Here is a 24,978-nt window from a genome sequence, read left to right on the forward strand (position 1 = left end):
CAGTGTCAGCCACAGAAACCCAATTCAAAAGCATGAAGGAGCTGCAATACTACCTCAAAACTATGTCTGAAACCCATACTTCGTACCTCCGTAACTCCTAAACCACGATGAGTTAGCAAAAACTCTATTAATAAAAGTTGTATATCTACATACCATCTCCAACTTTTGTTAAAGCATCAGAGTCTAATTAGGCCTGGTTGGAGAGATACAAGGATCTAAAGTGGGGTACACGAAACTAAAAACTCAGTTTCAGTCCATTAGGGACTTAGCCAAATTTTTGAGCTCCAGAAACAACAATACATTCACTTTTGGAGGCCACGATAGACTAATTTAGAGACTAAACTAGCTCTTGACCCCTAAACAAAGTTTGTTCTACACCACTCAAACTTCAACTTTTGTTTAGGTTCCACTACCATGCAAACCCTATAAGCCACAGTTCAAACCAAGTCAAAGTTGCATCACGATAAAGCGTAAATTATCCTTTTTGTTCTATTAAAGCATTTTCTGGCCACTTGCTCAACATGACCCTTTCATAACTTTTGTTGTAGAGTTCCTCTAGAGTCATTTGGGAAAGGTTGCAAGATTTGTTTAATGACTAATGTTTCCATTCACTTAACAGTGCAATTCCAGCAAAGATATAACTTATCATTTCATGTGACTTCTTGATTCCAAACTTCATGAAACTTTTCCATGGATCAATATAGATGGATCTTGATGCAAGACACATGAAACAAATACATCCAGCATTACTCAAGCACACTTTTTAGAAAGGGCAGCATGTAAGCAATGGTGCATGGTCCAAGTTTAAGTGGTGGCTCATTTTCATATGTTTGACCTAACATCTCCATCACCACTTAACATGCCATGGTTGAGTTTAAACCCATTGCTTAACTAGTGACAAACACCTAGGGTGTTATAGAGGTGGTAATCGTATCACCAACCAGGAGGTGAATCAACCCTACCGCATGATGTTCACAAACACATCAATCCTAACATCGACGCCCACGATCGCATCAAAAATAGTAGGGCCATGCACTACGAGGCAGAGATGGAACACAGGCGCTAGTTCGATGCCGAGCATGGAGCACTCGGTGCCATTCTAGCACCACCTGCCCTCGGCGCCCCTGGACTTCATCCCTTCATAGCAAGACTCCGAGCTATCTAGTGGCCCATGGGCTTCAAGATTTTCATGGTGGACACCTACGACAGCAAGGCCAACCCCGCGTAGTGGTTAACGCTCTACGAGATCGCCATAAGAGCCATAGGAGGAAGCAAAGATGTGATGGCAAATTATCTGCCCACCATGCTCAACCAATCTGTGAACAACTAGCTCAGCTATGAGACGATTCCATCCGATCTTGGGATGACCTCAAGAAGGTTTTCACCGAGAACTACATGGCCACTTGCGAGCAGCTAGGCACCAAGTACGATTTGGAGAAGCTTCATCAGACATCTAGGGAGTCCCTGCATGGCTTCATCAGGCACTTCTCGAAGACCAGGAACTCCATCCCCAACATCAACGATGGCGAGGCTATTGTCGCATTCACCAAGGGTCTCCAGCACGAGCAGCTCCGTGGAAAGCTCTACTATAAGAGACCTATGACCATTGGTGAGCTGATACAGGTAGCAAATGGCTACGCTAACAATGAGGAAGACAAGCGGGCTGCTTGCTCTGATCGCCCCCAACATTGCCATGACAACTGTCGTGAAGAAAGATGCCACGACGACCACGACCACCGCCACGATGAGCGCGATCATCGCCCTAATGATCGTGCGCACCGATGCGATGACCGCCTAGAGGGTTCTAGAGGTAGACAAAACCGCCTCTATAGGCCTGATTGTTCATTCAACACCGTTAGTGCTCCTTGTGCTAAGGGCACCTATGACGCCGACTATGCCAAGCTTCTGGACGGCCTGTGTCCTATTCATAAATGTGCCAAGCATACCATGGGAGAGTGCAAGGGCCTAAATAGGGCTTTCTGTGTGGAAGATGCAAAGAGGCCATGGCACGACGATGATGAAACCAAAGATGGCCAGGGTGGAGCACGTGAGAAGAACGCATGCCCTATTTACCTTGACCCCACCAAGACCATCACATCCATCTTCTGGGGGAGAGCTGCCTCCGAGGATAAACAAGAGTAGAAGCTTGTCGCCTGGCGTGTCATGTCGGTCACTTCATATGATGAACCCATCGCTGACCCTAAGTACCTCGACTGGTCGAAGCACCTGATCACCTTCTCTAGGGCTGACCAGTGGACAGACATCCCATACCTAGGGTGATTTCCGCTCGTCCTAGATCCCATCATCAAGAGTGTCCACTTCTAGAAGGTCCTCATCGATGGTGGGAGCGCTCTCAACATCCTCTTTGCCTCATCCCTAGATGAGCTAGGGCTCAAGAAGGAAGACCTCACCCCCATGGACTCCCCATTCTGGGGAATCGTTCCTAGGAAGGTGTCCCAACCCCTACTGCAGATCACCCTACCCATGCAGTTTGGCACCACCAAGCACTTACGCACCGACTATGTCAACTTCTTGGTCGCCGACTTCAACACAGTGTATCATGCCATCCTTGACCGACCAGCTCTTGCCAAGATCATGGCCATGCCGCACTACATGTACCTGGTGTTGAAGATAGCGATGGAGCAGGGGATCCTCTCCCTGCGCGCAAACCTCAACATCACCTACACCTATAAGAAGGAAAGCTTTGTGCTTGCCGAGGCTACTGACATCTCCATCCACTTGCAGGACTACATCGCCACCTCATAGCAGGTACCATCAGAGGAGCTGGAGATCCCTACAATGGAGGCCGCCCAACCAGGTGAAGGAGTGGTCTGCGTCCCTGGTGACTGGTCTAAGACCGCTTGGATTGGAGCCGACCTTGATCCTAAATAGGAAGACATGCTCATCGGCTTCCTACGGGAGCACGTCGACATGTTCGCATGGAAACCAACAGACATGCCCAGCATACCTCGAGAACTGATTGAGCACTCCTTAAACATCTAGGCGACCACTAAGCCAATCAAGCAGAAGCTTTGATGATTCACGCAGGACAAAAAGGAGGCTATTAGGGTAGAAATAACCTGGCTCTTAGCTGCCAGCTTTATTAAAGAGATGTATCATCCGGAGTGGTTAGCCAACCCGGTTCTTGTAAGAAAGAAGGATAAAAAATAGAGAATGTGCATTGATTACACCGATCTCAACAAACACTGTGCTGAAGACCCCTTTGGCTTACCTCGCATTGACGAGGTCATAGATTCCACAGCCGGTTGCGAGCTCCTGTGCTTTTAAAATTGCTACTCTGGTTATAACCAGATCAACCTAAAAGAAGAAGATCATATCAAGATGTCATTCATCACTCCATTCGGCGCTTACTGCTACACAACCATGTCCCCTACTACATGATTTCTTCTCAATCTTCTAGTAGGCTCAGGGACTATGTGTGTACTATTTTCTACGTTGCTTTCTCTTAGCTAAGCTGAGGACTGGTGCCCAGTTAAGCTGGGGACTAGGTTGGCATCTGAAGATTACTATTTTGGACCCTGGCACAATGTGAATGCTTCACCTACTATCAGGCTCGGGGACTAAGTGGGCACACTTCATCTTGCGATGAATGTGCTTATTTCTTGGACCCGACACACTTTAACATGACTAAGTTGTGGATGATGATCATTGTTCTATGGTTGGCTCTAAAAGTCAATCTTGCCTAAGGCGTGGATGTTAAGCATCTCTCTTTGCTCTTGAGGGACTCAGTTCCTCTATGCTGACTAAGTCAGGGATGCTAAGCGTTCAACTTCACCTCCTGGAAGCTAAGTGGGCACACTTCACCAAAGGTGAAGACTTCAATTTTTTTTTTACTTTAGCTCCTTACATCCTTCTAGCAACTTTGAGTGAGTCTGGGTATAGCAACTAGTTGAACTGCTCGAGCATCTGTTCAGTAGCTCGAACGACATGTTCAGCAGCTCGAATGGCGTGATCAACAGCTAGGATGCTTGTTTCAACACCTTGGCTCCCAGTTAAACTGGTCGAAAGCCTGCTCTCAGTGATCAGCAACAAGTTGGACAGCTTAGACTAGCTCAACATGGTGTTGCTCAACGGATACAAGGTGCTCGGGAACTAGTTGTGGGGGTATAATGTAACACCCCTGGTGTTACGAACTTGTTTAGCACCATGATTTAGGCCTAAGCCAAATTTTTGAAATGAGTTCATAGAATTTTTAATTTAAAATATACTTAATGTGATACGTGAATCCGGTGACCTAGTTTTGTGGACTCGGATCAACACCCAAGTCAAATTACTCAGTGCATAGAAATAGTTGGGAATACCGAACGACGATGCTAGCGAATGGTTTGTTATGTTAGATTGAGCATGAAAAGCAACATTTATAAATAAAATAAAATCCATTAATAAATAGAATGATATATACATGTATATATACTCATGAGTTTATTTTGATAAGCATGAACTGACGAGAGAGAGCGTAATAGTTTCATTTATTTTCCTGACATGCAACGTACTCGACTGGCATTACAACTATGCACCATCTCATCCATGCCACTGTTGTCCTACGGCCAGCGCCTTGTGCGAGCGTCCTTGCTGTTGCTTCGCGGCCGCTATCTTTTGCCTTTAAGAAAGATGGCCGGCCAGCTGCTCGCATCGTCTCGTCGACTTGCTGCTGTCGTGTACTGCCTTGCTTGTCTCTGCCTACCTTGATCGCTTTTGTCTGCCTCTGCCGACATATCTGTGTCGGGTCATCTCTGAGTTGCTGCTGCTGCTACCTCTATTTGTCTGCCAAGTTCAGCCGAACCTTCGTGCTGCTGCCCTCCCTCCTTTTTCTATTTCTGCTGTCAAGATGAGGCATCCTAGCTCCAGTTCGTTGTCGGTGGTTTTCTCCTCTCTCTCGTGCGAGCGCACGCGGGTCCCGCAGTGCTGCCTCCCCTGCTCGCCCTCCTTTTCCACGCTCGCGGCCGCCGCAGCACCACGATGACTTCCCCGCACGCCTAGGCCCATGAAGCACCGACGCCCCTCCATTTCCTCCCCACAGCGCCGCTCCACCTCCGCATCTCGCGCCTGCCGTCGGCCAAGCCTGAGTCACTGAGGAGCCATGCCTCGTCAGCTGGCTCGTTTACGCTCTTCCTCCCCACGGTCACTGCTGACCGCGCCTACCATAGCAGTGTCTCGTGCAACGCACCGACCCACTTGTTGTCAGGAGCCGGTGAAGCGCCCCTCCGCTGCCGCGTCACTAGGTCGCTTCGCCGTGGTCATGCGCCGCCGCACCGCACCTCACGCCCGCCGGTGCTGGCATCTCCCCCACATGAGCGCACGCGTGCCTCCACGGCCGTGCTGGGTTTCTGACTCCGCAGCTCCACAGTGACATCTTGGGGCCAACCGGGTGCACCCGTGCCCAATCCGCCCGCACCGCCCTGCTTCACCTCCGCCGTCGGCAAGCCATTTTCCGTGGCTGGTGGATGGCCTCCTTTGTTCCGTGCTCGGCCATCACCCTAGCCACCATGTCGTACAGCCACCGACTGTGCCCCTTGCCTAGATGCGCCATTACCACCGCCGCCGGCCAGTGCCTCTGTGCCGTGCTCTGCTTTGAGAAGGTAGAAAAGGGTATGAATCCAAGCAAAAATTTTATATAGGTTCCTTACTGTGAAATACGAGACTCATATAAATAGTGCTCTGGATCTCGGGTTGAATAGAGAAAAACATAAGGTACTTTCTGTAAATGTGCCCGCTGGTGCCTGGGCCATGCCGCGTGGGCTAGCTTGTTGGGCCGCTCATGGCCACATGTGCGCCCTGCTATTTGGGCTACCTTGACCGCATGGGCCGCTGCCGCGCGCACGCCTGCTTGGTCGCCTACCTCCGCTTGGGTCTCTGGCCATGCTCGCCTGCGCGCTAGGCCGGCCGGTTGCCTGCGCCTAGGCCGACCGTGTGCCGCTCCCGCGCCTGGGCCGGCCATGTGCCGCTCCCACGCCTAGGCCACCGTGCACCTGTCTGCATGGGCCGTTGCCTGCTCGCCCGGGCTGCCTTGTCGCTGGCCATTAGTTTTCTAAGCATTTGTTAAATTAGTTTTGGAAATAAACTTGTAAAATCAAAATAAAACTGTGTAGGTATCCAAAAATGGTGAAACCAGTTTTGTTGAGTCTCTAAAATCATGATCTACCTGTTAGTATATTTTGTTCACATAGTTTGATAATATTCTTGGGAGCTATATAATTAATTTAAGGTACTTAATAGTGTTGAATCTAAAATTTTTACAGTAAGCTCCTAGCAATATTAGGTACTCCCTGTAATTTTTGTAGTTCGAGAATAATTGGTTTGCCATATAGATAATAATGTCCTATTTCGAATAATGATTAAATCGACAGAAAGAAATAAAGAAACAACTTGGGTTTATATAACTAAAATAATTATGGGGAAGTAACGCCTGATTCGACAACATGGATACGTAGACTAGCGCGTTAGAACTATCTCGTTAGCTTGTGAGACATAATCAGATTTCTAAGCATTTCGGCTATCATTGATTATTTATATCTATGCATTTGCATCAATGCATATCATATAGGTACGATGATGGATCAATGGATCAATTGAAGGATGATTGGGAATCCAAAGATGGTGTGCTCCCTAGGAGATGATGCGATGGGCTTTCTATTTAGATGGTGGATGATCTAAAGATGCAGATACTAACTTTTAATATATATCTTACCCAGGTAAGCCCCGATGCATAACCCCTACTTTTCTGTAGTTTAAATTATATTTGTGAATTAAGTTTTAAGGAATTGAATGAAACCCACTTGCATATATATATCTTTATTGTATGAGTCTTACTAGTATGACAGGATCATGTAGATTGCTATGCTACAGGACTCCGGTAGAAGTCGAGTGATTGCTTGTCACTCGCGAGAGATAGGAAATATATTACTGTATTATTATCACTTGGAAAACATAAAAATGGTGGAAAGGAAAATGGTGACTGGGCAGGGATATGGTTTGGGTATTGGTGGGTGTAAGAGGTCGTGTCGCCGTGGACGCGGGACATAGCTTGGTTACACTGCTTTCCATGTCTGTGTCAGTTAAGGACTGGTCATTGCATAAGTCTCTAGACAAGTCACAGATCTATTGTCCCGAGTACATACTTGTGTATGGGCGCTTGGAAGACTTGTTGCTCTCTTGTTATGGGTTTCGGCTCTTTCTGGACCGACTGTCAGGGTTTTGTTTTGGTGGAGGAGGTCCTTGCACCGCACTGAGTCCGGGACTCAGGGGTGGGGGCTTGGAGTCCTAGTTTGGATGGGGACCTAGGACCCTAGGACAGGAGGGTGATGGGTTGATCCTGCTTGTGCCTTGGGTACAAGCGGGGCGTGTGTTTTCAGGTCACCTAGCTGGGCACATTGATTCGTGAATCATCGGGAAATTCGGTACAGCTTGTCTACAGTCAAGCACCATAGTAAGAACTAAAGATAAAAGATGGAGGAAGGAAAAAGGAAATCTAATTGCTTACCACCTGTTTGAAAATAGCACAGGTGCTTACATAGAATGGTTAGTTAATGAACCAATGTGGCTATTAATAAAAAAAATCGAATATAAGGATGCACGCTTAGTAATGTTTCCTACAAATGCAATAAACCCACAAGCCAGATAGTCTTGCATATCCTTGGAGTCTTTTCTTTCCTCCTATCGGGTAAGTCTTGCTGAGTACAATTAAGTACTCAGGGTTTTATTCCCCCTGTTGCAGGTGGCAGGTGGATGCTAGAGCTGACCCTTGTGTGTGGATACCTCGTGGTGGGCTCAGCAAGGATTTCTTTACGCTACGATCGTAGTTATTATTTATAACTTTCACCAAATGCTTTTATAAATGAAAGTTCTATAATATGTTGTCATAGTTTATATATCAATACTTCATCATATCATGATTAGATATTTATTTCCACTGTAATTTTGATCACATGTTTATATTCCACTGTTAAATTAAATTGTTCATAACTCTGATAATATGATTACATTCCACTATTATAATAATAAATATTATACTCTAATGTTGTATTAAAAGTGGTGTAAGAAATGGTTAAGAATGATGTAAGCTTTATTCTCTCATTTGTGATCCTGATGGAAAAATGTGGATTTTTGGGTTCTCCCATGGGGTGTGCTCGATGGAACCGAGTAATTTAGTGTTCTCCTTTGGGTGCTTAGTGTCTAATGAAAGACGAGCACTCCTGGGAGGCATTAGATTAGGCGGTTCTGCCACATATAACCCTAGATACCCATAGGGCTACACATGGGATGAGCCGTTGGGAGAGGCCCAACCCGTGATACTACGCCAGTCGGAGCATGGCACAGATCGACGTGCCTCGCAAGGCTACGTGAAGATCCTTGGCGATGAAGGATAATATGTTCAGATATGCTAGATTTCATGGTCTTTGTAACTCCTATCGTATAACCATACCTGCCTTCCCCATCGTTTTTACCTCATATCAATATATAATCCACCAAAGACATAGGACATAGGGTATTACGTCAAGCTGATAGCCTGAACATGTCTAAATCGCTGTTTCTACGTTTTATGTCACCCTCCGGTTCTGATCACGCGCACCTCCACCGATTCATCTACTACCGTGGGCATACCACTCGATAGACTGCCGACCTTATTTCATCGACGGTGGTTGAGGTAGCATCATTGCCAGTGCCAATGGAAAACCGGCATTGATGTGCACTTTCACTACAAGTGCGGTGAATCGGTCAAAAACAAAAAAACATATCCAAACGAACTCCCTACACTACCACAGCGGTTAAGGCTGTGCACTCTCGACTCCAAGACATGCGTTTGAAGCCCAGGCGAGCCAAACCTTTTTATTTTTTATTTTATAATTTAATAGTGCGTTAGAACTGAATAAAAAACAAAAAAAACCTAATGAACTCCCTACACTATCGCAGCGGTTAAGGCCGCGCACTCTGGACCCTGAGACCTGCATTCAAACCCTGGGTGGTTCAAAAAATTTTAATTTTGTTTTATTTTTGATAAAAACTAATTACACTATAACTAAATAAAAGAAAATAAAAAACAAAAGCTAACGCAACTACTATCATAGCACAGGGGTTAAGGCATACTACTTTGGACCTCGAGACTAGCGCTCGAACCCGAGGGGGTGGGCACAATTTTTTGATTTTTTTAAATATAGTTATCACTGTCGGTTTTCAAACCATCAATGTCAGTTTCAGCCCATCACTACCGGTTTTCTGAAACCGACAGTGATGATTATAAATAATATTTTTTCTTTTTTAAATTAAAAAAATTCACGTATTTATATTCCTATTCCACCTATGTCCAAATGTCTTGAAATTTTTTTTGCAAGTATGTACACCCAAATTATGGTCCCACACAAGATCTTAAGTTTTTCTAATTAATTTCTTTATTATTATATTTTCTTTATGCTAAACAAGACAAAAGAGGCCCAATTACATGTTGGGCACACAAGAATTTTGCATCCATCTCGACAAAAAAATGGTCCCAAGGGCACGTAAGACCCTGTATAAAAGTTTGGCACTATTCCAGATTATTTCGGGGGTAGGCTCAGTTCAACCTCTAATTAATCGGTGACATCGCGTGAAAATTCAATTAAATAAGAGAAAGTACCAAACCATCTCAAAAAAAATCAAAACTTGGTGTTTCTTTCACCCGTCGCACGTGCAAGCTTAAAAAAAATTTGAGACCAATACAATACTAGAATGCATATGAACCATAGAACCTTGGGAACATAAGTGTTTAGTCATTGTTCCATAAAACAACTTCTATAGAGTTGTGAAGCAGATATGTACAGCCTACATCCAAATGGCTTGAAATTTTTTTTGAAAGCATGTACACCCAAATTATGGCCCCACACAAGATCTTAGTTTTTTTTGATCATTTTCTTTATTATTATATTTTCTTTGTGCTAAACGGGACAAAAGAGTCCCAAATACATGTTGGGCACACTAGAATTTTGCATCCACATTGACAAAAAATTGGTCCCTAGGGCACATAAGACCCTGTATAAAAATTTGGCACCATTCCGGATCATTTTGGGTAGGCTCAGTTCAACCTCTAATTAATGGGTAACGTCACCAGAAATTCAATTAAATCGAAGAAAGTACCAAACCATCTAAAAAAATCCTAAACTTGGTGTTACCATCACCCGTGGCACGTGCTGGTCCAAAAAAAGTTTGAGACCAATACGACATCGGAATTCATATGAACCACAAGAACCTTGAAACCTAAGAGTTTAGTCATTGTTCCATGAGACGACTTCTATAGGTTTGTGAAGTAGGTATGTACCGCCTATGTCCAAATGGCTTGAATTTTTTTTGCAAGCATGTACACTAAAATTATGGCCCCACACAAGATCTTAAGTTTTTCTAATTATTTTCTTTATTACTATATTTTTCTTTGTGCTAAGCGGGATAGGAGAGGCCCAATTACATGTTGGACAAAATGGAATTTTGCATCCACTTTGACAAAAATTTGGTCCCTAGGGCACATGAGACCCTGTGGAAATGTTTGGCACCATTCCAGATCATTTCGAGGGTAGGCTCAGTTCAACCTCTAATTACTTGGTGACGTCGCGCGGAAATTCAATTAAACTGGAGAAAATACCAAACCATCACAGAAAAATCCCAAACTTGGTGTTTCCTTCACCCTGTGTCACATGCAAGCCTAAGAAAAAGTTTGAGACCAATACAACACCGGAATACATATGAACCATAGGAACCTTGGGAACATAGGTGTTTAGTCATTGTTCCATTAGACGACTTCTATATGTTTGTGAAGCAGGTATGTACCACCTATGTCCAAATGGCTTGAATTTGTTTTGCAAGCATGTACACCCAAATTATGGCCTCACACAAGATCTTAGGTTTTTCTGATCATTTTCTTTATTATTATATTTTTGTTTGTGCTAAGCGGGATAGGAGAGGCCCAATTACATGTTGGACACACTAGAATTTTGCATCCACCTCGACAAAACTTTGGTCCCTAGGGTACATGAGACCCTGAGGAAAAGTTTGGCACCATTTCAGATCATTTCGGTGGTAGGCTCAGTTCAACCTCTAATTAATCGGTGACGTCGCGCAGAAATTCAATGAGACCAGAGAAAGTAACAAACCATCTCAGAAAAATCCCTAACTTGGTGTTACCATCACTCGTGTCACGTGCAAGCCAGAAAAAGTTTGAGACCAATACGACAACAGAATGTAGAGTTCTAGTTGCACAGCACATGAATTACATGACAAGAACACAAGCCCAATTAAACTGAAGCCTTGCAAACCTAAATAAACACTAATTAGGGGGTGGATGCACAATAGCATACATTTGCATCCAAGCATGGTAATTGATGTCATGGATTTTGTAACCGCGGATATCGACGAAGGCCAATGCCCGTATGACTACACTCTCTCTTGCCTCAAAAGACTGGTGACATGGTCGTCCAAAGATGTAACCTACTGAACGACCATTGTCCCTGTTAGTAATTCTTTTTCAGAACTAGCGTCCTTCAGTAGTGTGGTGGCCGAGGTTTCTAGTACAGTACTCCCAGTCGTACCTGAGTTGCTCCGTAGCTTGGTCTAGAATGGCCGACAAGCCACATGCAGCATAGGTACTGTCATGGAGGCAAACCTGCAAGAGGGCAAAACAAAAAAATGAGAGATCGAAGCCTGATGTCATGGAGCCAAACCTGTCTTCTGGCAACTTGTTTTTTTTCTAGGAGCATTTTTCTTATTATATCTAACAACTGATCGAAGCCTTTATCGCTCAATCCATTTATAGATTTGAACTCTAACAGTATGATGTCAGTTTCCAGTTTGCTCATTGGACAATTCTTCTACAATGGTGTTTTGTCATCTTGTCTTATTTTCTCTAGCTTTCTCAGCTATCAATCACTAAGAAATTCACACTCTACATTACGTACCAGCTGAGAAATGCCATCGTCATGCTCGGTGTCGTCAGCTAGCGTATTCATAAACACATCATTAACGGTAGCCATAGGTTCCTCGTTAGTAACAGCCTCGTGGAGGGCTACGTCAGGCATGGCCACATCATCATTTTCCTTCGGAACATTCATACCAACCTCACCATGCATAGTCCATATCATATAGTTTGGCATGAACCCTCTGGTAATAAAGTGCATTTGTACAGACTCAGTTCTCTACCATTTCCTTTGATTCATGCAATCTTTGCATGGGCAGAAGATAGGGTTTCCATCCCTAGCAGCGGCTTTGGCATCGACGATAAACTTGCTGACGCCAAGCATGTACCGCTTGTCTGTTCGGGACAGATGTATCCACTCTCGATCCATCTCTGCATAAAAAAAGATTGTGACAGTAATTATAGAGAAATTAATAATAAGTGGAGCTTCATGAACAGCAATTGTAGCTCAAAAGTACCATTTATTGTACACTTATTTAATTTAGTCGCCCCATTTTAGGAAAAAATTACGCTACACTAATTATTGAAAAATTGAAATTGATAACCCCGGCCATATAAGTTAAAAATCGTAGCCCCATAAAAAACAATTATTACACAATAATGAAGAACAATTATTCTACTCCATGCCACATAAAAATGAAGATACTAATTTAAAAAAAGACTAAAATTGGAGACATGATCATGAACAACAATGTAGCTCCAAACAATGTCTTGGTAGGTGACACATGGACTAATTTGCTCATTAAAATTGTAAAAGAATCTACTCAACTCCTAACAAGAACTAATTATAGCATCACATACTAACAATCATCTTGACCACCATGTAATTAGCTAGAAATTTAAATAGGTTTATAGACACCAACCTTTTGGATGATGGATTCTTCACAATTTGCTTGGAAGCCTTGCACAAAGTCTAATTAGAAAGTGCTCTCTAGAATGGAGAAATAAGTAGAATGAGAATCAAGCAATCTAGCCATCGAAACAACGTTAATTAAGCAACAAAATCAAATAGGCGGATGCTTGTTACTAACCTTAAAGCAAAAAGATCAAGCCATTCTTCCAAATCCAAGAGCTAGCTTCATGGTGAAGAGCAGCCGCAACAATGGATGGAGGGGCCCAAAAGGGCGCCTTTGTGCTCAGGATGGAAGAGAGGAGGAAGGAGAGGATGGCATCAGCTTTTTGTACTATCATTTTATCACCTTCAGTTCTTGGCTAGAACCGACAGTGATAGCCCAAAATCACTGACGGTTCTTGGCTAGAACCGGCAATGATAGGTGGCCATCAACCCACTGCCGGTGCCAGCCACAAACTGGCAGTGATGTGGACCTTCACTACCAGTTTTAGCCCAGCCTTAATCATTTTCAGATTTTCAAGCTTAGAACCGGCAGTGATGTATCACCGTCAGTTCACCCAAATCCGGCAGTGATGAGGCCGACAGTGATGTCCGATTCTATAGTAGTGCTACTATTTTTTAAACAAAAGTTCATTTAACTGATGATGCGGCAATTTATGTGGACCATTATGGTATTGCTGGTGACTCAAAAATACAAACACTAGGATTTGGTACCATTTAGAGCCTTAAACCTTGTACTAGGATTTGTGGCTTAAGCCACACATCTACAGGATCGGCACCGGACGCCTCCAGGTACAGGATGTGTGGCTTCAGATGCTAGGACGCAAGCATGTCCCTCGTATTGGCCACGTCAAATGACGCCGTGGCCTGGCTATGCAACAACGCCGTGCAGCCCAGTCCTTTGTTCAGGAGACGGGCGACGGTACACCTGGCCATGCTAAGCGCCACGGCGGTGGGCTTGGCAGCACGCCCACAGAAGGCAGCATGCTGCAATTTTTTTAAATGTTTTTTTCTGATTTACAAAGGTGGGCACTGTGTCCACCTCTGATATTCTTGATTAAGTACCAGCCTCTGATATTCCAGATTAACAGTGACCATTAGGTACCGGCGGACACCAGTGCCCCTAAGGAAACCTGTTTTGCTTGCCTTTGAAGGTCTTTATTTTAGTAGTGGGATTTAATTAGGGATTTATTTTAAGTTAATTTTTGTAAAGATGCAAATTGAGACATTATTAGTGTACCAAACTGATGGTTGAATGTTTTTGTTTCTTGTGACAATCTGAAGAATTTACACAAGCGTGTCTCGTAAGGATCAATAACGAGATTTGTTTGGACTCTCTAATTAGTAACAGTGAGATGCCTAGTTCTTGCTAAACTCTCTTGTTGTGAGTTTATTGTCTCGCTTGCTTGAGGAAAACGTTTGACACAACCAACACACAAGAAAACTCACTATGTCAACCCAGGTTAGTAAGTTCTTGGTACATAGTGAAGTTTGGATTCTGCTTCACATCGTTTCGTATTATAGTGACTGGCAAAAACTATATTGGGATCAGTTGTCCACATATTGGCGTACGTATACAGTTGAAGCAAAACTGGTAGCCAGCCTCGGATGCCTTTGCTTTTATTCATCGGGTTTCAGTTGTACTCAATTTGATAAGAATCGGGCATAGTCACTAGTACAGAAACGACTTTTGATCCACTTCGAAATTTGGCTTTAGTTCCGGTATTTTTCACGTCCGGGACTAGAGAAATCTTTAGTCCCGGTTGGTAACTCCAACCGGGACTAAAGGTCCCTGCCCAACGGCTATTGCGGCAGGCTTTTGCTGCAGAGAACCTTTAGTCCCGGTTGGAGCTACCAATCGGGACTAAAGGTTAACTTTTACTCCTGGTTAGTCCCTCCAACCGGGAGTAAAAGTCTACTCCCGGCTAGAGGCTCCATCCGGGACTAGAAATGGACCTTTAGTCCCGGTTTCTGTCTCCAACCGGGACTAAAGGTCCCCTCCTATATACCCCTTCTTCCTCCCCGAGCCCGAGCCACTTCGAGCTCAGTGTTCTTGCTTCATATCGCCGGCCCCTCTTCTTCCTCATCGCCGGTAATCACAAGATTTCTTTGATTCCTCCATCGATTCTTCGGTTCTAATGGTTACCAACTTTATACTCTCATGTTTCATCACTAGCATATCTCATTTTGTGGACTAGATATATGTGGTTTTTTATGGTGGATTTTTTTTTATTTGTAAGCCATTTAAGCTCAAAATCACTTTAAAGTTTGCATATTTGGATGAATGAAGATTAAAGTAGTTATTCAAAACTAGTATTCAGCTTTCATTTCTTGCATGCATAGTACACTTCATGGTTTAGAGATATAGAGAATTTTAGAGTTTTTTTAATTTTATTTGTTTATAAAATGAGAAATTTATATTATATTAAAAATAAGTATAGAGAGTAGATGGCAACTGCTTCTAGGTCTTCGGCCTCTCATCGGGTTCCAAAGTGACTAAGGCCGGACCTCCCTCTCATTGCATGCGGCAAGTGTGAGGAGAAGATTGTGATGGAGTACCGGGTGAGGAAGGAGTGTCCCAACAAGGGCCGTATCTTCTACAAATGTCCGGATCGCAATGTGTTATTTTGTCGCATTTGATGATTATGGTTAATTTATACTTATTTTCATGATGATTGTGATTAAAGTTCTAATTTTTTGTTTTAATTTCAGTGGGATGGCACTGGATGTTCAGGCTGGTACTGGGAGGAAGAGTATGTTGAACACATACAAAACTCTCTTGCACAGGCAGCTACGGCGGCTGATGAGGCAGTGATCCTGTGAAAGAAGCACATAGATGTTGAACAAACGCATGATCTTTCTGTTTTAGTTGGGATTGGTTGCGAAATCCTTATGCTGCTGAAGTGTATTTTAGGTTTAGTTTTTTTAGTGGTAGTTGGGATTGTCTACATTATAGCGAGACTTTCATAAATTAATACCTTGTGTGGTGGCATGCATGTCGTATAATTAACTAATTATGTTCTAGGTTTTAATATGGTATGTATGTCATGTAATGCAGATGAGCCGGCATTGGATGTACAATGTTGATCGCCGCTCCCAAGAGTTCATTGAGGGCGTGCATTCTTTCTTACGTATGGCCGAGGCAAACAAACGTGATGGTTTCATGTGTTGCCCATGTGCCATATGTAAGAATTTGAAGGAATATGCTAGCTCAAGGATTCTTCATTCACACTTGTTGAAGTCGGGTTTCATGCCAAAATATATTTGTTGGACGAAGCATGGAGAAACCGGGGTTGTAATGGAAGAAGATGAAGAAGAACAATAGGACGATGATGACATTATTGCTGAATATGGTGCCTTCAATGATACTGCAATGGGGGAAGCGGAAGAAGAGGTAGGGGCAGAAGATGAGCCCGCTGATGATCTTGGTCAGGCCATTCGTGACGCACAAAGAGAATGCGAAAGTAAAAAGGAGAAGATCAAGTTCGAGCGCATGCTAGAGGATCACAAGAAATTGCTATACCCAACTTATGATGCGGGGCAGAAAAAGTTGGGTACCACACTGGAATTGCTGCAATGGAAGGCAAAGAATGGTGTATCTGACAAGGGATTTGAGGAGTTACTGAAAATCCAAAAAAAGATACTTCCGAAGGATAACGAATTGCCCGCCACTACGTACGAAGCAAAATAGGTAGTCTGCCCTTTGGGATTAGAAATCCAGAAGATACATGCATGTCCTAATGACTGCATCCTCTACCATAGCGAGGAGTACGAGAAGTTAGATGCATGCCCGGTATGTCATGCATCGCGGTATAAGATCAGGCGAGATGACCCTGGTGATGTTGAGGGCGAACGTCCCACGAAGAAAATACCTGCCAAGATTATGTGGTATGCTCCTATAATACCATGCTTGAAACGTCTATTCAAAAACAAAGACCATGCAAAGTTGTTGCGATGGCATAAAGAAGACTGTAAGGTAGACAATATGTTGAGACACCCTGCTGATGGGTCCTAGTGGAGAGCAATCGATAGAGAATTCCTGGAGTTTGCAAATGACGCAAGAAACTTAAGGTTTGCTTTAAGTACAGATGGTATGAATCCTTTCGGGGAGCAATACAGTAGCCATAGCACTTGGCCTGTTACTCTATGTATCTACAACCTTCCTCCCTGGTTATGCATGAAGCGTAAGTTTATTATGATGCCAGTGCTCATCCAAGGCCCAAGGCAACCTAGCAATGACATCGATGTGTACCTGAGGCCACTAGTTGAAGAACTTCTACTTTTGTGGAACAGACCAGGTGTATGTGTGTGGGATGAGCACAAATAGGAGCACTTTGACCTATGAGCATTGTTGTTCGTAACAATAAATGATTGGCCTACTCTAAGTAATCTTTCAGGACAATCAAACAAGGGATATAATGCATGCATGCACTGTTTCGATGACATTAAAGGTATATTCTTGAAAAAATGTTGAAAGGTCGTGTACCTTGGCCATCGTCGATTTCTTCTTGCTAATCACCCCCTAAGAAAGAAAGGCAAGCATTTTAAAGGTAAGGCAGACCACCAGACCAAGCCGAGCAACCAAACTGGTGAGGATGTACTCAATATGGTCAAGGATATGAAAGTAGTATTTGGAAAGGCACATGGCAGTGAACCTGTTCCGAACGACGCCGATGGTCACGCACCCATGTGGAAAAAGAAGTCCATATTTTGGGAGCTACCCTATTGGCAAGTCCTAGAGGTCCGTAGCACGATCGACGTGATGCACCTGACAAAGAATCTTTGTGTGAACCTACTAGGCTTCATGGGTGTGTATGGGAAGCCTAAGGACACACTTGAAGCATGACAGGACCTGCGGTGTTTGAAAGAACGAGACAACCTGCATCTAGAGAAGACAGGATATGGACGCCATTACTTAAGTTCTGCCAGCTACACTCTTAGCAAAGAAGAGAAGGAAAGCATGTTTGAATGCCTAGCAAGCATCAAGGTACCATCTGGATTCTCCTCGAATATAAAGGGTATAATAAATGTGTCAGAGAAGAAATTCCTAAACTTAAAGTCCCATGACTACCACATGCTCATGATGTAATTGCTTCCAGTTGCATTAAGAGGAATTCTACCTCCAAATGTACGTCTAGCCACCGTGAAGCTATGTGCATTCCTCAATGCAATTTCTCAGAAGGCAATCAATCCAATGGATCTAGCTAAACTATAGAATGATGTAGTTCAATGTCTTGTCAGCTTTGAGTTGGTGTTCCCTCCTTCATTCTTTAATATCATGACACACCTCCTAGTTCACCTGGTCAAGGAGATTAGCATTCTCGGTCCTGTGTTCCTGCACAACATGTTCCCCTTTGAGAGGTTCATGGGAGTCCTAAAGAAATATGTTCACAACCGTGCTCGGCCAGAAGGAAGCATCACCAAGGGCTATGGAACAGAGGAGGTCATTGAGTTTTGTGTTGACTTTATTCCCGACCTTGACACGATTGGTGTTCCTGAATCGCGACACGAGGGGAGACTAAGTGGAAAGGGGACACTAGGGAAGAAAACATATATTGGTACGTAGGACAATTATTTTAATAAAGCACACTACACAGTTCTGCAAAACTCCTCCTTGGTGGGTCCGTATATCGAGACACATAAAGAGTTGCTCTGATCCGAGTTTCCAGGGAAGTCTGAAGCTTGGATTACGCGTCAGCACATGGAAACTTTCTGCGACTAGTTGCGAAAAGAATGTTAGGGTGATGAGAGTATTGATGAGCAATTGTATTTGTTGGCTAGGCAGCCATCGTGGCATATCCTCACATACAAAGGGTACGAGATAAATGGGAATACATTTTACACAGTAGCCCAAGATAAAAGGAGCACCAACCAAAATAGTGGTGTCCGCATAGATGCCACCGACCCTAATGGAAATAAGCAAACATATTATGGCCGCATAGAGGAGATATGGGAACCAAACTATGCACCTACTTTTAAGGTACCTTTGTTCAAGTGCCAATGGGTAAAGGCGGCTGGAGGCGGAGTAGCAGTCGATAACCAATATGGAATGACAACCGTGGACCTCAACAATATTGGGTACAAAGACGAACCATTCATCCTTGCCAAGGATGTGAATCAGGTGTTCTATGTCAAGGACATGTCTACAAAACCGAAGAGAGGAAAAAACAACAACGACCCAATCAATGAGCCAAAGCGCCACATAGTTCTTTCAGGGAAAAGAAACATTGTCGGAATTGAAGACAAGTCAGACATATCAGAAGATTATGTAAAGGATGACTGAATTCCAACCTTCACAGTGAACAAAGACCCAGGCATCCAGCTAAATGATGAGGACACTCCATGGTTATGGCACGATCATAACCAAGGGATATACGTTAAGAAGTTCACTACTGTGCCCGCTTAATATATATATTGATGTTTAATAGTGTGTATTAGAGGTATTATGTAATAATTGTGAATTCAGAGATGTTTATTAGGTGTTTCCTTTTTTCTATGTTCAGATTAAATTTGTGTTTGATGGTGGGATTTCCATGTCGCACAAAGCAAAAAGCAAAAGCAATGCATTTGATGTGAAAAAATTAGTGAAAATTTTGTTTTAGTCCCGGCTTGATATGGTGATGTATTAGACCTATTATGTAATAATTGTGACTTTAGATTTTTTTGTCGTGTTTTCATATTTTCTACGGTTTAAATAAATTTTCAACGTGAATAAGATGTGAAAACTAATTTTTTGTCGAAAAGCAATAGTTTTAATGATTTTAATTAAGTAGTACATTTTTGCATGGTGAAAATTATGATTATTATTTACACTATGTTAAATATTTATACGGTAAAACAAAAGAGTTTAGGTTACAGATTTTTCTTATGTACAATAATGCAAAACCAGGTCTAGGAATTCTTTTTGTAATTTTTTTGCTAATATTTTATTTACTAGGCAATTAACAACTCTCTGCATATTTATATAAAAGAAATATATAAAAAGGGAAAAACTTCTAGAAACCGACGAGAAGCCAAACAGTAGCTCACCTTTACTCCCGGGTTGATCAACCACCCGGGACTAAAGATGGGTTGTGTTTTCGCGGCCCGCCAAAATTTCCTTTACTCCCAGGCCGTGGCTGCACCCGGGACTAAAGGTCAGACTTTTAGTCCTGGTTCTAACCATCACCTGGAACTAAAGGACCTTTAGTCTCGGGCTGTGGCTTCACCTAACCATCACCCAGAACTAAAGGACCTTTAGTCCCAGGCTGTGGCTTCACCCGGGACTAAAGGTCCCCCTATATAGCGCCTCCTCTCTTTCCCTCTCCATCATCTCTTGTTCTTCGCTGAGAGCCACCGTGCCGCCACTGCTCCTCATCGCCTCCAGCACCACCTCCACACACGCGCACCTCTCTCGCTGTCTCCGCCAGCGGCCCGGCTCACGCCTCTCCCATCCGAGCGCGACGCGTAGATCCAAATCCACCACCGTCGTCCTCGCCCTCACCCAGATCTGATCTGGAACTGCCTCCGTCATTGTCGCCGTCCACACGCGCTCCTACCTCCTCGTCATCGCCGCGCGCTCATCCTCGTAGTCCACTTCACCGGAGCACCAGAGCGCTCGTCATCGTCCCCATCGCCGCACGCTCATCCTTGTCATCGAGAGATCACCTCTGGCCAGCACCGCGCCTCGAGCTCTTCCTTCATCCCCGGCAGCTGGCTCTATGCGCATGCGTGCCTCGTCTTGTCTAGCTCCACGTGCTCGTCATCCTCCACGCTCGTCGTCCTCAATCTCCTCACCGTGCTTGTGCTTGTGCTCGTCTCGCCATCGTGCTTGCAATTAGTAGAGTCTGAAACTGCTAGTCCTATTGGGAGCGGCAGCTACTACTTGCTTGTTGCTTTGCAGGAATGATTTAGTATCGAAAAGAAAATTTTTCATCTCCTTTATTTATAGGTTATTATCCATTTACTGTGCTTGTGTGCATGATATATCTAGGGTGGAGAGTATTTTCAAGATGATTTTATTAACTCAATGTATTTTTCTTCAAATATCAACCAAAAGTTCATTCATTTCTTTAAAAAACAACTAGTTTTAATAATGGTTCAGATGAATGCAAATTTATTCAAACCACTCATCTTTGTTGCAAATATATAAAAAAATTTAGACTTGCTAACTTAAGCATGGTACATATATATCAGCACTTGAGTTAATTTATTTGGATACTAAAAGTAACTATATATTGTAGTAACTTAAGCATAGTACATAATTGTGCTTGCAGTGCTATATGTGAGCAACAGTGTGTATAGAAAATGTAGTAGTTTACTTAAATATAATATATATATATAGAGAGAGAGAGAAAAAATGTTGAGTGGATGAATTGTAGAAAAAATGTAGTAGTGTACTACAATATATAGTTGTAGAAATATATTAGAATCTTCATCACAATTGAAAAGATTGTTTTTATTAGTGCTATGAATTTTTTGGTATATATATCTCAATTTTGATATATTGACATTAATGTTGATATATATCCTAATATCTTAAGCTCCGCTCCAAACCCTAACCCAGCCGAACTCCGCTCTAAACCCTAACAAAGGCGTAAATAATAACCTTGAATTCTATAGTTATATATATTTGATTATTCATAATTAGGGTGACATGAATTTTGATATATTTATATACACCAATGTAGATCAGGATATATATAACCTAATATCCTGAACTCGCTCCTAATCCTAACCCAGTCGAGCTCCACTCCAAACTCTTATATATACCTAATCAAGTTTCGCGCATGCAAACCCTAACCAGAGCTCGGCATAAATAATAACCCTAAATTCTATAATTATTTAAGTTTAATCCCCTAGCTCTATCCATTAAATAGCGTATGCATGACTAGAGTATGGATTTCTAGAAAATAAGAAATCAAAGTTATGCTTTGGAGACTTGAATTTCGAGTGTAGTTATTTAATTAAATTTAAGCACATGACTCGATCCATTTTATAGTTATATGGTTTTTATTTTTTATAGATATATCTAGTGGTGTAAAAGCTAGATGGCTGCCCCGAGAGACAACATGGATGTAGAAATGATAGATATTATCAACACCGGCACTCAATTTGCCGATGATGACCAGCAGGATGTAGATGACGGGAGTCAATACCTGGCTCTTGAAAATAATCAAGAAAATATTGTGCAAGAAAATACTGGCGAGGTATATATATTTGAATATTATATATATATATTTGAATATCTATCATGTATTATGTGTACACATGATATTTATTTATTCGTTTTTTATACGTAGCCCTCTGGATCGACGACCACAACGGCGAAAAGCAAAAATATTCAAGGCCCGAAAAAGCCATTGGAGGGGCGCTACATAATATCGGAATTCAATATCAAGACAGGCATACCACTTGGTCCACATGCAAGGAAATTCGTGCAACACTATGGCTGCCTTGTAAGGGACAGACTTCCGATCAGTGCCCGTGAATGGAAGCAAAAGTTCAACGAGCCTCATGTTAGTTTTGTCTCTGATCTTGATAAGAATTTAATTTGGGATGATATCCTTCAACATTTCACGTTGCAAGCGGATGATTATGATGATATCAATGATGATGAATTGAAGGAGCTAGTTCGAAAGTGGGCTATGAAGAAGATGGCCACACAATTCCAGACTTGGAAGAAATCCCTATACACGAAATACGTCAAGAAGAACCTAACGCCCAATTTCAATACTAGTGGCCCGCTCGCAAAGTTGAGGCCCTACTGGAATGATTTTGTACAGTACAAGACATCAGAAGAGGGTGAGGAACGAGTGAGAATGAACCAAGAGAATGCCCGACAGAAGGTATACCACCATGGCATGGAATCAGGTGGCTACGCAACTACCATTCCCAAGTGGGAAAAAATGGAAGCGAACATTCTTGCCAAGGGTATCACACCAGAATCACTCAATTGGCCCAAATGTGTGAAGAATTGTTTTTTCGCTCATGGGGGAAGACTAGACCTAGAGGCCGGGAAGCTGGTTCATGGCCCAAAACTCGAAAGAGCAACACAAAGATCTTCTTATGATCTACAAGCTAAAGCTATTGGTGCATTCAGGCCCAATAGAGAGAAGGATGAACTGACGTATGCCATTGGGACTGCTGAACACAGTGGCCGAACGAGAGGTTTAGGACAGAACATTTCTTGGGAGCATGGTTTCCCTAACGACAGAGATACTTATAGAAGCCGATAGAGAAGGAAGGATGAGGAAGCAGCGCGGATCAACAGGTTGGAGGAATATGTTCGTGAGTCACGGGAGGTGTTGCTTCAAGCACAGGAGCACGAAAAAGACATGCAAGCTAGAATGCAGGATGAAATCATAAAAGCAAGTGCAAATAGCAATGAGTGCCCAAAGGCAGGCATTAGATCTAGGAATCAACATTAATATTAGCCCCCCTGATCAGTTGAAAAGCAGCTGCGCTTCCACGGAGTTGCCAAATCAAGATGACGCAATGCTACGTTTTCCCGTGGATGACATCACTGCACCGTTTACATCATGTGAGCTACATATTCCAAAAGGGAATGCCACAATCATGGTGGCTCTCGATGTTTTTTCTCCTCTAGATCCTACCAAGACACTAAGAATCCATGGGGCAATAATACCACTTGGATATGTTAGCGTCTCAGTGGATAGAGTTAACAAAGGTTTTAGTGATCTAGCTCTTGACATTCCAGGAGGTGATGGGGAGAAGACTCTAGGAGAAGCAGAGAAGACATTCATACTATGGCGCAAGCGCTACATCATTATTCCCGGGGTCTCTAGACCACCGCCGCTTCCTCAACTGCCAGACAATAGGTGCGGACAAAAGTGAACGAAACAATTTTTTCACTAATTTTCTATTGACATGCATGATTAATAATAACAATTTCTTATACCTAATTATTCTTTTTTGTACTCACACAGCAGGGCCTCCACCAACCTAAGTTCAATTATTCAATCTCTAGATCATCATAGTGCTCCGGGCAATCAGGTGGCAACGTCGCCACCGCCAAGGAGGTCTCCAACGCATCCAAGGAGGTCTCCAATGGCTGCCCCGCCTCCCTTGATGACCAAGAAGCAGCCAGCTCCTAAGAGGTCCTCCCCGCAAACGAAGTCGTTGGCCCACCAGCCGGTAAAGAAGAAAGCCTCCTCTAATCTAGTTATTCCCCAAAAATTATCTTACGAGAAAAGTGAAAATGAATTAAATGCTGCAGTACAAAAAGATGTGAACAATTTATTCGAAAAAGTAAGAAAGCGATGAGAAGCGAGGGAGAACCCGGAGAAACCATACTTCTACCTACCTCCAGATCTTCTAAGAAAGAAGGTGGACCAAAAAAAGCGGGAATCTCAAAAGACCCTACCAAAATCGGACTACGACCTCTCTCTTACCAAATCATTTGAGGCGGCGCAGAAAAAGACTAGAACAGGGAAATGTGTTGCACAACTCGGACAACAATCGCAACAATCAGTCCCCCCTCTTTTCATTCCTAATGAATATGGTTCAAACTTAGACTTACTGGACGTCGATTTTGAGGACCTGGCTCGGTTTTATGAGGATACCGGTTTGGACCTTGCCCAAGTGCTCGCTGAAGGACCATCTACTCCGAATGTGGATCCTTGGAAGAAATTTAAACATGGAAAGAATCTATACAACCCTGAGGCCTTAGGTGAACTGGGTACACAAATGTACCTGCTAAACAAGTGGTACATGGCGGCGTGTGAACAGGGAGAGAACTTTGTTTCTGTCAGAGTTAGAAACCAACATTACTTCCGTGGCGATGACGTTATATATGTCGAGTTTTTAGAATTACATCAACTATGCCACCTGGACTCTGTCGACAAAAGTCTCATTAGCTGCTATTGTCTATAAGTGTGATTATTTTCTACTATTAAAGTGTATATATATAAAGCTACATGTATATATATATAAATTATATATCCTCACACTATATTTTTATATATGCAGATATGAGATGATAGAACTCAGAAAGAGAAAGGATAATGATGTTGGTTTCGTTGATCCAAATGTCGTATTCAAACACCCTAATCCTCCGCCTCAATGGAAAGCTGAACTCGAGAAAAATCTCATGAGGTTCTTAGTGAACCAACAAAACAAGGACATACTCTTCCCCTATAACTTCAAGTGAGTGTTAAATAATTAATGTCGA

General features: G+C 43.0%; 1 protein-coding gene across 1 annotated transcript; it reads left to right on the forward strand.

Annotated features, from left to right (window-relative positions):
- The first annotated feature begins 2,415 nt into the window (after positions 1 to 2,415).
- On the forward strand, positions 2,416 to 2,766 carry LOC136543647 (uncharacterized). The gene has a single exon (XM_066536035.1). It carries the CDS (start codon positions 2,416 to 2,418, stop codon positions 2,764 to 2,766), a length of 351 nt encoding a protein of 116 aa, XP_066392132.1.
- Positions 2,767 to 24,978: the final 22,212 nt, after the last annotated feature.

Source organism: Miscanthus floridulus, chromosome 3, assembly GCF_019320115.1.
Source record: "Miscanthus floridulus cultivar M001 chromosome 3, ASM1932011v1, whole genome shotgun sequence".
In the NCBI taxonomy this organism is placed as follows: Eukaryota; Viridiplantae; Streptophyta; class Magnoliopsida; order Poales; family Poaceae; genus Miscanthus; species Miscanthus floridulus.

What these genes read in the sequence shown, in the direction of transcription:
- LOC136543647 (XM_066536035.1), top strand. Translation starts at nt 2,416, where the DNA reads ATGGACTCCCCATTCTGGGGAATCGTTCCTAGGAAGGTGTCCCAACCC.